We start from the raw sequence: 15,014 nt of genomic DNA on the forward strand, positions 1-15,014 counted from the left end.
ATGGCGATGAAGGCGCTGAGAGGGATGGTGAACGGCGCCATGAGCGAGCTGTCCTCGGCGGTGAGCGGCGGCGGCGGAGGGAGACCGGCGACCGCAGCCTCCTCCGCCTCGGCCTCGCGCACCGCCGCCTCCCGGGAGCACGCGATGGCCGCGAGCCGAGACTACATCACCCAGCCCCGCATCAGTAAGGAGGAGGAGGAGGAGGAGGGGGAGGAGGGAGGGAGGATGATTAGGGGGTGTAGGGACATGAAACCATCATCATCCTCATCATCAATATGACCATCATCATCATCACTCACTCTTTCATCCGTTACACCTGTTGCACGTGACGCTGCTGAGTGAGTCACAACCACGTCAGTTTGAATAGTGATGAAAGTAACTGAGTACATTTACTCAGTTACTTTCTATCAGTTTCCCTCTTATTCTCTCTCTCTGTCTCTCTGTTTTCTCTCTCTCCTTTATTTTATTTTCTCTCTGTCTGGCTCTTTCTCTCTCTCTCTGTCTCTCCGTCACTGGTTATAAAGTTTTGATTTTTCTCTCCATTGTCATGTTTTTTCTCTTTGCTGCTGCTTGTGACATTTTTAATTTCCCCTTGGGGATTAATAAAGTATTCTATCTATCTATCTATCTATCTATCTATCTATCTATCTATCTATCTATCTATCGTTGTATCGTTCTATCTATCTATCTATCTATCTATCTATCTATCTATCTATCTATCTATCTATCTATCGTTGTATCGTTCTATCTATCTATCGTTCTATCGTTCTATCTATCTATCTATCTATCTATCTATCGTTCTATCTATCGTTCTATCTATCTATCTTTCTATCTATCTATCTATCTATCTATCTATCTATCTATCTATCTATCTATCTATCTATCTATCTATCTATCTATCTATCTATCTATCTATCTATCTATCTATCTATCTATCTATCCATTTAGTCTGATCAGGGTTTTTTCTCTTTCTTGTAATTTGTGATTAGCAACAAAAAAGTGTGATAAAGGACCGGTAATAAAGATTTATTTTAAAAATCAAAAAATCTCTCTCTCTCTCCCTCCTCAGCCTATAAAACAGTGTCTGGAGTCAACGGGCCGCTGGTGATCCTGGACCAGGTGAAGGTGAGGAACAGGCCACGCCCCCCAGATGTTACAGATGTTACAGATGTTCTCCTTCCATACACTGTAGAATACATAGGTTGATAGTCAAGTCACTTTATTAAATGTCCCTTGTAGGACAATTTGGTTGCAACAGACATTCGGCATCACATTTAAACAACATAGGACATACACAGTAAAAACATTTCAGATGTTCACGATGTGAGCAGCAAAGGTACAGCAGGAAAGTGCATTTGTAACGAATGAATAAATAGATGATGACGTCACCTCTCCTCCAGTTCCCCAGGTACGCTGAGATCGTCCACCTGACGCTGCCCGACGGCACCAAGAGGAGCGGACAGGTGCTGGAGGTGACCGGCTCCAAGGCCGTGGTGCAGGTGTGACTCAGTCTGTGTGTGTGTGTGTGTGTGTGTGTGTTACGTAACATGAACCTAAATGATCTCAACAATCATTAGATTCACAGTCGTTAGATGTTACAGGACGTTCATGTTCTCCAGAGGACGAATCACTGTTGTGTTTTACTGTAACTTGGCGCCACCTACATGGAGGTACATTTGTGTCTTTATTATTCAATCAAAAGAAAAAGTTGATTTAAACAAAAAATATATTTTCAGTCAAAACAAACTTCACTTTAATCAAAAGCAAAACATTTCAATCAAAGACAAAAAGGGTTTGAATGCAAACAAATATTTGAGACCCCAAAAATTGCATTTGAACACTTTTTTTCTTTGATTAAAAATATTAGTTTTTTTGATTGAGGTGAGTTATTATTTGGTTGAAAATATTTTTTGGGGATTAAAGTCATCTTTTTTGTATTTAAGCTATATTATGAGTAGGATAATTGTGATAATTGTGTCTTTATTATTCAATCAAAAAAACTTGATTAAACAACTCACTGTCAACTCACTTCAATCAAAAAAAACAACTTTTCAATCAAAGAAAAAAAGGGTTCAAATGCAATTTTGTGGGTCTTTTTTATTTTTTTGCATTCAAATCTTTTTCTTTTTTTTATTAAAAAGGTTTTTTTGATTGAAGTGAAGTTTGTTTTGATTGAAAATATCTATTTTGTTTAACTCAACTTTTCTTTTGATTGAATAATAAAGACACAAATGTACCTCCATACTGTTACTGCTGTTATCTGCTTCACTTGAGGTCCAAACGTTTGTTGTTTCCAGATATTTTAGTATCTGAAGCATCTTCACATCTTCACTGACTTCCTGTCTTCAGATCCGGACACGTCTACGACACGTCCTCTGTTTGTCTCTGTCCCTTCAGACATTACTGTAAACAGAACAAATGTGGTAAAAAGTAAAATAAAGAAAACTAATATTTCCTCTTCCTCGGCGCCCTCTGCAGGTGTTTGAGGGGACGTCAGGTATCGATGCCAAGAAGACCAGCTGTGAGTTTACAGGAGACATCCTGAGGACGCCTGTCTCTGAGGACATGTTGGGTAGGACACAGCTCAAGAAGATAAATTAAATAGGCCAGTTAAATTGAGACAAATGAAGCAGCTTCAAAGTGTGTGTGTGTGTGTGTGTGTGTGTGTGTGTGTTTGTGTGTGTTGTGTGCAGGTCGTGTGTTTAATGGATCTGGGAAACCCATCGACAGAGGACCGGCCGTCCTGGCCGAGGACTTCCTGGACATCATGGGTACGAATCTTATGGGACATAAAAACATTCTTTCTCATCATCAAATAATAATAATCCACTAGTTTAAGTTTCAGTTAATTCATTATAAATCATTTGATATTTAGAATATCAGTAAGTAACAGTTAAAGCAGAAGTAAGTGGTCCGGTCGTTTTCGCTAATGCTGCGTTCCAGGCAGGCTTTTGAAATCGTAAATTACAGCTTCAAGTCACAACTTACGACTTTGTAGCGTTCCAGGCAACCCACTCGTGTTTTTCCGACCTGTTTTACCGGTGAAAGTCACTATAACGGCCACTCGTAACTTCCGACCGGTGAACTCGTACCAGATCGAACTGGTACCACTTCACGGTCGGAAAAATACGAGTTTCCTTGAACGCACCATAACAGTCCTCGTCGCTACGTCACCACATTCACGGCGTCCCTTGACTGCACACACAGCCCTGCATGCCGTTCTCTCTCCTCATTGGATAAAAACTGTAGGATACGATAAATGTTTTCTCCTCGGCTCAGAGCAGAGCAGAGGGACTGACAGACCCGTGTTTCAGACCAAACACTCTATAGAAGTGATTGCTGTCGGAAGATATAACTATTTAAGACTTATATTAACACAAATATATCACTTACTTCTGCTTTAAATTCTCTCAGTGAGTAAATTAAACTCTTTATTTTGTTCCTCACCCCAAAATGTTTAATTTTCTATCATATATCAGCTTTAATTATTCAATAAAAAATACATGAACAATCACTAAAAAAAGCAATGGAATGCATTTCTTAGTTTTACTACAGCTGTAAACTTCACACATCGACACAGCTGTGAAGTGTGGAGCTTAAAATCCGACAAATGACTCGATCATTTTACTTTTATGTCAAATAACAAACTGAATGAATAAAACTTTACACAGGTTTTCATGAGGATTTATTACAACGCGAGCAAACCACACACAATAACACTGAAAATATGAATTAATACAAGTCTGTAAATGTGGGTTTTACAATACGTTAAAGGAGGAATTTGAGTTTAGTGATTCATTTGACCTTGACCTTGTAAATTTGTTCATTTTATTATATTTTATATTCTAATGTTCTGTGCATGCTTCAGGTCAGCCCATCAACCCTCAGTGCCGTATCTACCCCGAGGAGATGATCCAGACCGGCATCTCCGCCATCGACGGCATGAACAGCATCGCCAGAGGCCAGAAGATCCCCATCTTCTCTGCTGCAGGGCTGCCACACAACGAGGTGCACACACACACACACGCACACAGACACACACACACTGTAGATGTATAATAGACTAATAGACTCACTCCTCCCTCCCTTCTTGGTTCAGATCGCCGCTCAGATCTGTCGACAGGCCGGTCTGGTGAAGAAGTCCAAGGACGTGATGGACTACAGCGAGGACAACTTCGCCATCGTGTTCGCCGCCATGGGGGTGAGGCGCTGCGACTCTTCTTCTACTGCAGATTCAGACGCGCTGACGTCAGAGAGCTTCAACAGGAATTGAAATTTCACTCATGTGGACTAAGGGCTGGGAGAAGTTTCAGAGTCCTCCGTGGCTTCTCTGAGTTACAGGGGGTCTCGGCGTAGCAGTGCATGTCCATATAACGGTTGCAAATGGATACCAACTGTCTTCGTAACAAAAAGACACACCAAAAAACATCCAAATACCTCCATGCTGCTCGTATGTAATGTCCGTCTTGTATTGAAGCCCTGAAATGCGAAATTGTCCTGAAAAAAAGTTAAATAAGTCTATATTTCAAGCTTGTTTTGTAGCGGAAGCTTCTTGAAGCTCCTCTTCCCGGTTCGTCAAATTTGGACGAACAGGGAAGAGGACAGATCCTGGTTCGTCCAAATTTGACGAATACAAGTCATATAAGAAACATTTTTTTGTTACGAAGACAGTTGGTATCCATTTGCAACCGTTATATGGACATGCACTGCTACGCCGAGACCCCCTGTAACTCAGAGAAGCCACGGAGGACTCTGAAACTTCTCCCAGCCCTTAGTCCACATGAGGGGGAGTAGATAATGAGTGCAATTTGAATTTTGGGTGAACTATCCCTTTAATATGATAAATGTGTTTGAGTCTAGAGTCACTCAGGTGTTGTGTGTTTGTCACCAGGTGAACATGGAGACGGCCAGGTTCTTCAAGTCCGACTTCGAGGAGAACGGTTCCATGGACAACGTCTGTTTGTTCCTCAACCTGGCCAACGACCCCACGTACGACCTCTAACAGTCATTATAATGTTGTTTGTTTTTTAATACTGAAGTGTAGGATTTATAAAAGCTGAAAACGTTTACCTATCAGCTTCAGATTTAATACATTCATGGACCCGAGGTGTAGAAACCAGAAATTATGAATTATGAGTGAGTTTTGTGTGAAGCTGAAACCAGAAGCTGCAGAAGTGTCACTGCAGGAAGTTGTTTATTGTGATATTTTCCATTCTTAGTTGTTTATTCTCTGCTCTTTATTTTCATGAAGATAATTAAATTCAGTAATTAAAGCTGTGAAAATTAAACTGTACATGTGTTTTCTCCAAATTAAGTCATTATCCACGGTCCAGAGATCTCCGCATCAGGAGTTATAAAGCATGATGTTTTAGTTAAACCTCTCCTCTTTACTGCAGCATCGAGCGAATCATCACGCCTCGTTTGGCTCTGACATCAGCGGAGTATCTGGCCTATCAGTGTGAGAAGCACGTCCTCGTCATCCTCACCGATATGAGCTCTTATGCAGAGGCGCTCCGAGAGGTCAGCCGCAATTTCAGTGCATTTATTCTGAAATGGCTGCAGGAAATGGGAAATAAATTGTGTGTTTACTCTCCAGCGTTGCACTCATCCAATCTGTGTCTCAGGTGTCTGCAGCCAGGGAGGAGGTGCCGGGGCGACGAGGTTTCCCTGGCTACATGTACACGGATTTGGCCACCATCTACGAGAGAGCGGGCAGAGTGGAGGGACGTAACGGCTCCATCACCCAGATCCCCATCCTGACCATGCCCAACGACGGTACACACCAACACGCACACACAAACACACACAGTGCTGATGGCTGCTGTGTTGGTGTTGGTTTGACAGTGTGTTCTTGTGTCTCTCAGACATCACTCATCCTATTCCTGACCTGACTGGTTACATCACTGAGGGACAGATCTACGTGGACAGACAACTTCACAACAGACAGGTAACGAGGACTAGGGTCAAACACATGGTTTGATGTTTGAACTGTACACAGGTGAAGAAGGATGTTTTTTATGAACTAGAAATGTGGGAATGACTCAGAGATTTGAGTTCAAGTCTCATGATGTGGTCTAGACTGATGAAGGTGATTGTTCCAGACTCGACACAACAGTTTTTGGTCTTGACTTGGAACTTGTTGATATTGACTTGGAACTTGTTGTTGGTCTTGCCTTGGACCTTGTTGGTCTTGACTTGGAACTCAGGGTTGACTTGGAAACTGTTGATCTTGACTTGGAAGTTGTTGACCTTGACTTGCAACCAGTTGATCTTGACATGGAACTTGTTGGTCTTGACTTGGAACTTGGTGTTGACTTGGAAACTGTTGATCTTGACTTGGAACTTGTTGGTCTTGACTTGGACCTTTTTGGTCTTGACTTGGACCTTGTTGATCTTCATTTGGAACTTGGGTTTGATTTGGAACTTGTTGATCTTCACTTGGGACTTGTTGGTTCTTGACTTGGAACTTGGGTTTGATTTGGAACTTGTTAGCACTGACTTGGACCTTGTTGGTCTTGACTTGGAACTTGTTGGTCTTGACTTGGAACTTGGGTTTGACTTGGAAACTGTCGATCTTGACTTGGAAGTTGTTGACCTTGACTTGCAACCAGTTGGTCTTGACTTGGAACTTGTTGGTCTTGACTTGGAACTCGTTGGTCTTGACTTGGAACTTGGGTTTGACTTCGACCTTTTTGGGTTGACTTTGAACTTGTTGGTCTTGACTTGGACCTTGTTGATCTTGACTTGCAACCAGTTGATCTTGACTTGGAACTTGGGTTGACTTGGAACTTGTTGGTCTTGACTTGCAACCAGTTGATCTTGACTTGGAACTTGGATTTGATTTGGAACTTGTTGGTCTTGACTTGCAACCAGTTGATCCTGACTCGCAACTTGTTGGTCTTGACTTGGAACTTGGGGTTGACTTGGAAACTGTTGATCTTGACTTGGAAGTCGTTGACCTTGACTTGCAACCAGTTGATCTTGACGTGGAACTTGTTGGTCTTGACTTGGAACTTGGGGTTGACTTGGAAACTGTCGATCTTGACTTGGAACTTGTTAGTCTTGACTTGGACCTTGTTGATCTTGACTTGGAACTTGGGTATGATTCGGAACTTGTTAGTCTTGACATGGAACTTGCTGGTCTTGACATGGAACTTGTTGGTCTTGACTTGGAACTTGTTGGTCTTGACTTGGGACTCGTTTTGTTGAGTTGAGACCTGCTGATCTTGACTGTGAGTCCTGAAATGAAACTTGTTGAACCTGATCTGAGACTTGCTGGTCTTAGCTTGAGACTTTAATCAAGACTTGTTCCTTACAAGAGGCTTGACTTGAAACTTACTGGTCTTGACAGATCTAATTGGACAGTATGTTTGCTGCCTCTAGTGGTTTACATGTGTCACAGCCAGGCTCTGACCTCTGTCTATTAAACAGGATGTTACTGGGACTAGTCTGATTGGCGGAGGGATACGACCATAAGGAGTCAGAACAGGACAAGTGTGTGATGAACTGGTGACATTGTGTTCCTTTGTCGTCAGATTTATCCTCCAATCAACGTACTTCCGTCGCTCTCTCGTCTGATGAAATCTGCCATTGGAGAAGGAATGACCCGCAGAGACCACTCCGACGTGTCCAACCAGCTGGTACGTCCACACACACCACACACACACACTCCTGCATCATTCTACACATCGGGCTTTTCCATGTGACTCTAAAAACATGTTTGTTTGTCTGTGTTTGGTGTGTGTATGTGTAGTATGCATGTTACGCCATAGGGAAGGACGTCCAGGCCATGAAGGCCGTGGTGGGGGAGGAGGCTCTAACAGCCGATGATCTGCTCTACCTGGAGTTCCTGACTAAGTTTGAGAAAAACTTTATTGCCCAAGGTGCAGTGGGGCCACAGCGGATGATTCTCAGCTGCTGAACCAACTAATAGATTGTTATATTATGAATATGTAGATTTTGAAGTCAGTTATTAAGCTCAGGGAGGGATTAACATCTGCATTGACGTTTTTCTTTTTTGTGAGAGTACACGTCCCAATGAGGAAAACTAATCCTGATCAATACTTTAAATCCGTCACTGGGTCAATACAGTGTGGCTGTACTAACCTGTGTTCTGTGTCCAGGTGCCTACGAGAACAGGAGTGTGTTTGAGACTCTGGACATCGGATGGCAGCTGATGAGGATCTTCCCCAAAGAGATGTTGAAGAGGATTCCTCAGAGCACCTTAGCCGAGTTCTACCCCCGAGAGGCCAAACACTAACCGGACCTCGGACGCCCACTCCCAGCCCCGCGCTGCTTCCATGTGCTTCATTCAGACCTCACTGCCTTCATACAGTGTTGTGTTGATGCTGTGACCGTCCTGTGAAACTTCATGCGGCCTTTTTCACGAACAATCCACTCAACAGGAGGAGAAACACACTCCAACACACACAGAGGTTTCATGTTTACAGTGAGAATGTCGGGTGTGAAGGAGAAAATAATGTGTTAATGTGTGTAATGAGGAAACCATGATTATTTTTTGTGTCTTGTATGGGAAGAAGAAGCCACAGTAAAGACCAAACCACAACACAAACCTGCCTGTACAATGACAAACTGTACATTTTTACAGTTTAGTGTTTGTCTGAATTAAATAAATAAGATATAACATGTATTTTCCAGAACACAAACTAATAAGAATATTTCCAAAGATGTCAAGCAGAGGAATGTTTTAATGTGTGGTGTGTTTAAGGACGCATCCAGAAATAGTTTTTTGCAGTTCATACAAAGATTTATGGAGAGAAACAGAGACTTAAAAAAACCAGCAAGTGGTTGTGATTGGCTGTGGTGAAAAAGAGGGGGCGGAGCCAGATTTTAAAGGGCTGAAAATGAAACGATTGCATTTGTGTCAGTGTGCGTTCGGTCTGCGTTGAGGCCTGTAGATGGCGATGTATCCTCAAAAAAAGAGGAAATGACACCAAGTTAAGTTTTATTCTAAAGGTAATAAAGCTGTATAAGCCGCCGCCCCCTCGCTGCACCTACAGTGATGTCACAGTGTCCAGGATGTTTTCATTTCCTGTTTAATTTGCATATATGTTAATTTTCAGATTCTTTTATTTCTCTCAGTTCATGTGCAGCTGATTCATGGGGGAACGAGTCTCACCTGAGTGAATGCGAGGTGTTTCACGTTCCTGTCGTACGACTGACTGTGACACTTGTGTTGTGTTGCCGTGGTGACATACAGTACGAGGCCTTGTTGGGAGTGTGTGTTGGCTCTGATGCATGCCTTTACATGAAAGCCATGTCTGTGATGGGACATTAGAGTAAAAGTGTTGGACATTTAAACGATGCTGATGTGTGATGTGAGCTTTTTTTTTTTTCAACCAGACGTCCTCTTGATGTTGTCGACTCTTCTTTTTCTTTTTGTTCTGGTGCCAAAAGCTCAAAGCTCTGGTTTCTTTGTGTTTCATGTTACTCTGTGTTTGTGTGATCTCTCAGTTCTCGACTTGTCTGCTGCACATCAGCCTTCAAATGTGTATGAATTATGTATTTCTGTTTGAACAGTGTGCACATTGACTGGTGGTGATCATCAGCTTGCATGCCTTGTTGTTGAATGTTGTTTCCTGACGGTGCCTCAAGTATCATGTGAAATAAAAGCTGTCGTCTCATCACTCTGATCCGTTGCCGTCGTGTTTTAATCACATTTAGGTGTGTGACAAGTATTGACGGATTATTTATGAGGCAGGATGCATTGAATGTTTATTTATGAGATGCTTCATGCATCATAAACAGGCAGAGAGTTCCAGCAGGAGCTCCACTCCATCCACCAATAAATGTATTAACATCCATCCACTGATCAATACTGTGAATGTCAGTGTTGTTCCAGACTGACACATCTCAACAATTATTGGATGGACGGAGATGAAACGTGGTTTGGACGTAACTGCCAGGATTAACCTCTGAGTTTTTATCCACTTGCACTGCAAACAGGAAGTGACCACAGGTGATTCGGATGCTTTTACAACTAACAGGAAACAAATATGAGTTAAAAAAGTTGTAGTTCACAGAAAGAAAAAAAGACAACCATGGAACCATCATGGGAGCTGTAGCCTCTATCTGATTGGTTGACTGTTTTCTGAGTGGTCCAATTAAAACAGAGCAGATTTCAGAATAAAACACTCTGAGAAACCAAAATCCTGCAAGTTGTTGAATGGTGGTGGGTGGGGCTTTGGGGTGACTGCTTTGTTGTGACATCACAAAGTGACAGGAAGTCCTGACGGCTGGTTTTAAGGCTCAATAGGCTTAATATTTACAGTACATCTACCTTTATACTGTATGGAGCTTTAATACAAACATCTACCTTTATACTGTATGGAGCTTTAACACAAACATCTACCTTTATTTTGAAGGAGCATCTACCTTTATACTGTATGGAGCTTTAACACAAACATCTACCTTTATTTTGAAGGAGCTTTAACGCAAACATCTACCTTTATACTGTATGGAGCTTTAACACAAACATCTACCTTTATACTGTATGGAGCTTTGACACAAACATCTACCTTTATACTGTATGGAGCTTTAACACAAACATCTACCTTTATACTGTATGGAGCTTTAATACAAACATCTACCTTTATACTGTATGGAGCTTTAATACAAACATTTAATACAAACATCTACCTTTATGGAGCTTTAAATTGTTGAATGTGACTATTTATTAATAACAAGATTTTTAATGATTTAAGTATTTTCGATTGAAGGACATTTGAAACCCGAAGGTCAATTGGTAAATTACATTTTCATTCACTTTACATCTTTTTTTATTCATTTTAATCAAGTGTGAGACCGGTGTAGTTCTGTAAACGACCACAGGGAGGCGCTGTTGACCTGTGAGAGTTCGTCTGTGGATATCGACGCAGCAGCTTCTCTCCAGTATGTGTGTGTGTGTGTGTGTTTATCTTCTCCCTCTGATCCAATAATAAAAATCATATGTGGGAACATTTCACCCAGCTCTTCAGCGGTCGTTGATGAGTCGTGTCTTCGTCTCCAAAATGCCACCAGGTCACGCATGAAAGTTCAACTTAAAGATGAGAGTCAAAGTCGGTTAAGTGCCCGACAGTGTCTGATATAGGCCGCCGTTGTTGTTTTCTTTCTCGTTTTTTTTTTCCAGAGGAGCTTTATGGAAGATGAAAGCGACGCTCTAAAGCCAAACAGTGGTCAGAGCTCTCTGTGGACAGCTGAGCATGAGCCACAGAGACACCAGATAAAGCTGCGTCTGAACCGTTTGGATGTGGTTTCTCTCTGTGTTTTTGTTTAACTTGCTCAAACCTCGGCTGAATAAAAGTAAAGTACCCCCACTCCCCCTTCATACACCCCCTGAAGACACTCAGAGAAAACAACACCACTTCATCTCAATACAATTGGCTGTGATCTGAGAGATGTGCTGTGGGAGGAGGAGAGAAGAGGACGAGCTCAGCGTCTCCACGTCCCACAGTTACATTTGATTTCATTCTCATTAAAAGATTAAATATTTACTTAAGAGACATCGTGTGTGTGTGTGTTCTTCTTCAGTGAGTCAAAGACAACGACCGACCAACGTGTTCAGTTTCTCAGACAAGACGAGAATAAATGGTAGAACAGAGTCTGAGGAGATTGAACATCTCCGACTCATGTCTGAACAAAAAAACACAAGGACACAGAAGTTACAAAACATCCCAGCTTCTCTCTGGAGCAACAAGTCTGTTTCAGCCAATCAGAAGAGAGGAGGCTCTGAGCCTCTCTTCTGATTAGCTGACTGTTTTCTGAGTGGTCCAATAAAAATAAAGCAGATTTCAGAATAAAACACTCACAGAAACGAAATTCTGCAAGTCGCTGGATGGTGGGTCCAGGTGGTGAGGGGGCGGGGCTTTGTTGTGACATCACAAAGTGACAGGAAGTCCTGACGGCTGGTTTTTAAAGGCTCAGTTTCTGAATACAGACTGTGTGCATTTCTCTGTGGACTGAGGCTTTGATACTTTCACAGTATTAATATAGAACCTAGAGCTGCTTTATAATCACACTACACATGGACATCTACCTTTATACTGTATGGAGCTTTAATACAAACATCTACCTTTATACTGTATGGAGCTTTAACACAAACATCTACCTTTATACTGTATGGAGCTTTAACACAAACATCTACCTTTATACTGTATGGAGCTTTAACACCAACATCTACCTTTATACTGTATGGAGCTTTAACACAAACATCTACCTTTATACTGTATGGAGCTTTAACACAAACATCTACCTTTATACTGTATGGAGCTTTAACACAAACATCTGTTTCTGAGGTGTCATAGTTAAACAGCTGTATAAACACACGGTAACAGTATCAGTATTGTCTCTGTTAGCTGGAATATATTCATCTAAATCTGTGTCAGAGACTCTTTCTCCTCCTTCTCATTTTACCACAGCCAGACAGAAGAAGAAGAGATACTGTTACATCCCATGGGCCTTAAACATCTCACGGGGACTTGTACATGTACATGTAGTCCAGCAGCACTCACTGAATCTTACATTTCCCATGATGCCTTGAAAGAAGCATGTTTTCATTAAACACGGGCAAAGTGAAAGAAAGAGATCCCCGTTCACACCCAGCTAACATTTATAATAATCTAAACAGGTGTAGAAAACAATAAACCACCGTTTTCTTTTAATCTCCGTCTTTTGGAGAATTCCCTGTGATATTTAGTCAGAGACACGGAGCCACAGGCTGAAACAGACAATCAGCTGTTTCCTTCCCTACAGATACAAAAACTATACCTGACATTAAACAACACATTTTTCATCATCATCACTTTCTGCTTCACCTGCTGCTTCAGACTCTTCATCACCAGGTTCATTTCTGCTGCGTTTACTCACGAGAAACTCAAACTCTTTTACCTTACCAGAGGAGGAGGAGACGGTCAGAGGTCAAAGGTCAGAGGGAAACATGGTGCCACACACAGATACAGAGGGAGACAGAGACAACACCTGTCTGTCTCTCTCTTTGTCTATCAGTCTGTCTGTCTCTCTCTCTGTTTCTCTGTCTATCTTTCTGTCCACCGGTCTGTTTGTCCATCTATCCGTCTGTCTTTCGCTCTGTTTCTCTGTCTGTCTCTCTGTCTGTTTGTCCATCTATCCATCCATCTGTCTGTCTCTCTCTTTGTCTATCCGTCCGTCTGTCTGTCTTTCTGTTTGTCTCTCTCTGTCTATCCGTCTGTCTGTCTTTCTCTCTGTTTCTCTGTCTGTCCCTCTCTCTGTCTGTTTGTCCATCTATCTGTCCATCTGTCTGTCTCTCTCTTTCTGTCCACCTGTCTGTCTGTCCATCTATCCGTCTGTCTGTCCGTCTGTCTTTCTCTCTGTTTCTCTGTCTGTCTTTCTGTCCACCTGTCTGTCTGTCTCTCTCTTTGTCTAACCGTCCGTCTGTCTCTCTGTCTGTCTGACTCCCTCTCTGAATCTCTGTCTGTCTGTTTGTCCGCCGGTGTCTGTCCCTCTCTCTCTCTGTCTTTCTGTCCATCCGTCTGTCTGTCTCTCTGTTTCTTTGTCTGTCTTTCTGTCCACCTGTCTGTCGCTCTCTCTGTCTGTCCATCTGTCTGTCTCTCTCTTTGTCTATATGTCCGTCTGTCTTTCTCTCTGTTTCTCTGTCTGTCTCTCTGTCCATCTGTCTGTCTGTCTCTCTCTCTGTCTATCTGTCTGTCTTTCTGTCCACCTGTCTGTTTGTCCATCTATCTGTCCGTCTGTCTGTCCATCTGTCTGTCTGTCTCCCTCTCTGTTTGTCCGCCGGTGTCTGTCTCTCCCTCTGTCTGTCTGTCTGTCCCTCTCTGTCTCTCTCTCTGTCTCTCTGTCTCTCTGTCTGTCTCTCTCTCTGTCTCTCTGTCTCTCTGTCTCTCTGTCTCGGGGGTGAAGTCTGACTTTGGTCCCAAAAAGGCTGCATCATGTAAATCACTTCCACCAGGTGAAGGGACACAAACCTGTGGGCTGACATTTAAGAGGACAAGTTTTGTCATCCCCGAGGTCAGGACACACACACACACACACACACACACACACACACACACACACACACACACACACACACACACACACACACACACACACACACACACACACGGTCTATCTCTGCGAGGACACTCATTAACATAATACATTCCTTCGCCCCTAACCCTAAAACCTCCACATCACAGCTGAATAACAAACTCCAGCCTTTTTCACCCACACACACACACACACTGTTTTTTGACACATTTAGATCACATATTCAATTTTCCTATATGACTATATCACATGTACATTTATATATGTATGTAGGTTTATATTTGCAGTCATATGAAACATACATTTTCCCAGGATGTAAATGTCAACATTAATATGAAATCACATTCATCATGTTTAATGTATAGCTACATCATAAACGTATATCTTCATATATATAGGCTATGTGCTAAAAAGTGACCGTACAAAAAAACAGCTGAGTCAGTTTGTCGAGAAGTTTAAAATAATATAATTTGATTTGGCCTGTGTCGATTTATTGACATGTTGTTCCACTAAGGTATCATGTATCAGTGTCTGTATTCACCACCTCGATTGTTTGTGTAGCTCATTAATTAGCTTATTAGCAGGCAGATGAATTAGCCTCGGGTTAGCCTCAGAGCAAGACGCCCAGCTGTGCTAATGACGCTAATGGGACTGTGTGTGTGTTTGGCACAGTACCTACTATCTAACTTTGCAGGATCTGTAGCTTAACTATGCTACATCTGTATACTTTAATTTAACAGCTTTGGAGTAATTGTGATGGTTTAATAAATGACTTAACTTTTTACGAGGGGGAATGGAGGTCTCTTGGCTGAAAAACAACTTTAACGCACTCCGTAACGTGTAATCTCTTGTTTGTAACAGATTAAACTACACAAATAAACACGTCATAACATTGTAGATGATAAATAACGTTATCTACCGCTCTTATCGATTGATTTCTCACCAGCTTCGTTGGAAACAAATGCACAGAGGAG

General features: G+C 42.1%; 1 protein-coding gene across 2 annotated transcripts in view; it reads left to right on the forward strand.

Annotated features, from left to right (window-relative positions):
- The window catches only part of atp6v1b2 (ATPase H+ transporting V1 subunit B2), an 18,883-nt gene continuing 3,869 nt past the window's right edge, over window positions 1-15,014 (forward strand). Inside the window, exons 1-14 of one of the 2 annotated variants that reach the window (XM_085792641.1) lie at window positions 1-184; window positions 1,070-1,125; window positions 1,401-1,499; window positions 2,479-2,572; window positions 2,694-2,771; window positions 3,869-4,008; window positions 4,100-4,201; window positions 4,892-4,989; window positions 5,397-5,520; window positions 5,625-5,775; window positions 5,865-5,947; window positions 7,536-7,640; window positions 7,754-7,883; window positions 8,124-8,754. In XM_085792641.1, coding sequence (XP_085648767.1) covers window positions 1-184; window positions 1,070-1,125; window positions 1,401-1,499; window positions 2,479-2,572; window positions 2,694-2,771; window positions 3,869-4,008; window positions 4,100-4,201; window positions 4,892-4,989; window positions 5,397-5,520; window positions 5,625-5,775; window positions 5,865-5,947; window positions 7,536-7,640; window positions 7,754-7,883; window positions 8,124-8,260 — 1,581 coding nt within the window. In that variant the 3' untranslated portion in view covers window positions 8,261-8,754. Of the gene's footprint in view, window positions 185-1,069; window positions 1,126-1,400; window positions 1,500-2,478; window positions 2,573-2,693; window positions 2,772-3,868; window positions 4,009-4,099; window positions 4,202-4,891; window positions 4,990-5,396; window positions 5,521-5,624; window positions 5,776-5,864; window positions 5,948-7,535; window positions 7,641-7,753; window positions 7,884-8,123; window positions 8,755-15,014 lie in introns of those variants that run through there. The other variant, XM_085792642.1, reaches the window with a different exon arrangement.

The sequence above is a fragment of the Trachurus japonicus genome, chromosome 12, assembly GCF_045865225.1.
Source record: "Trachurus japonicus isolate A0001 chromosome 12, Traja_1.0".
NCBI lineage: Eukaryota > Metazoa > Chordata > Actinopteri > Carangiformes > Carangidae > Trachurus > Trachurus japonicus.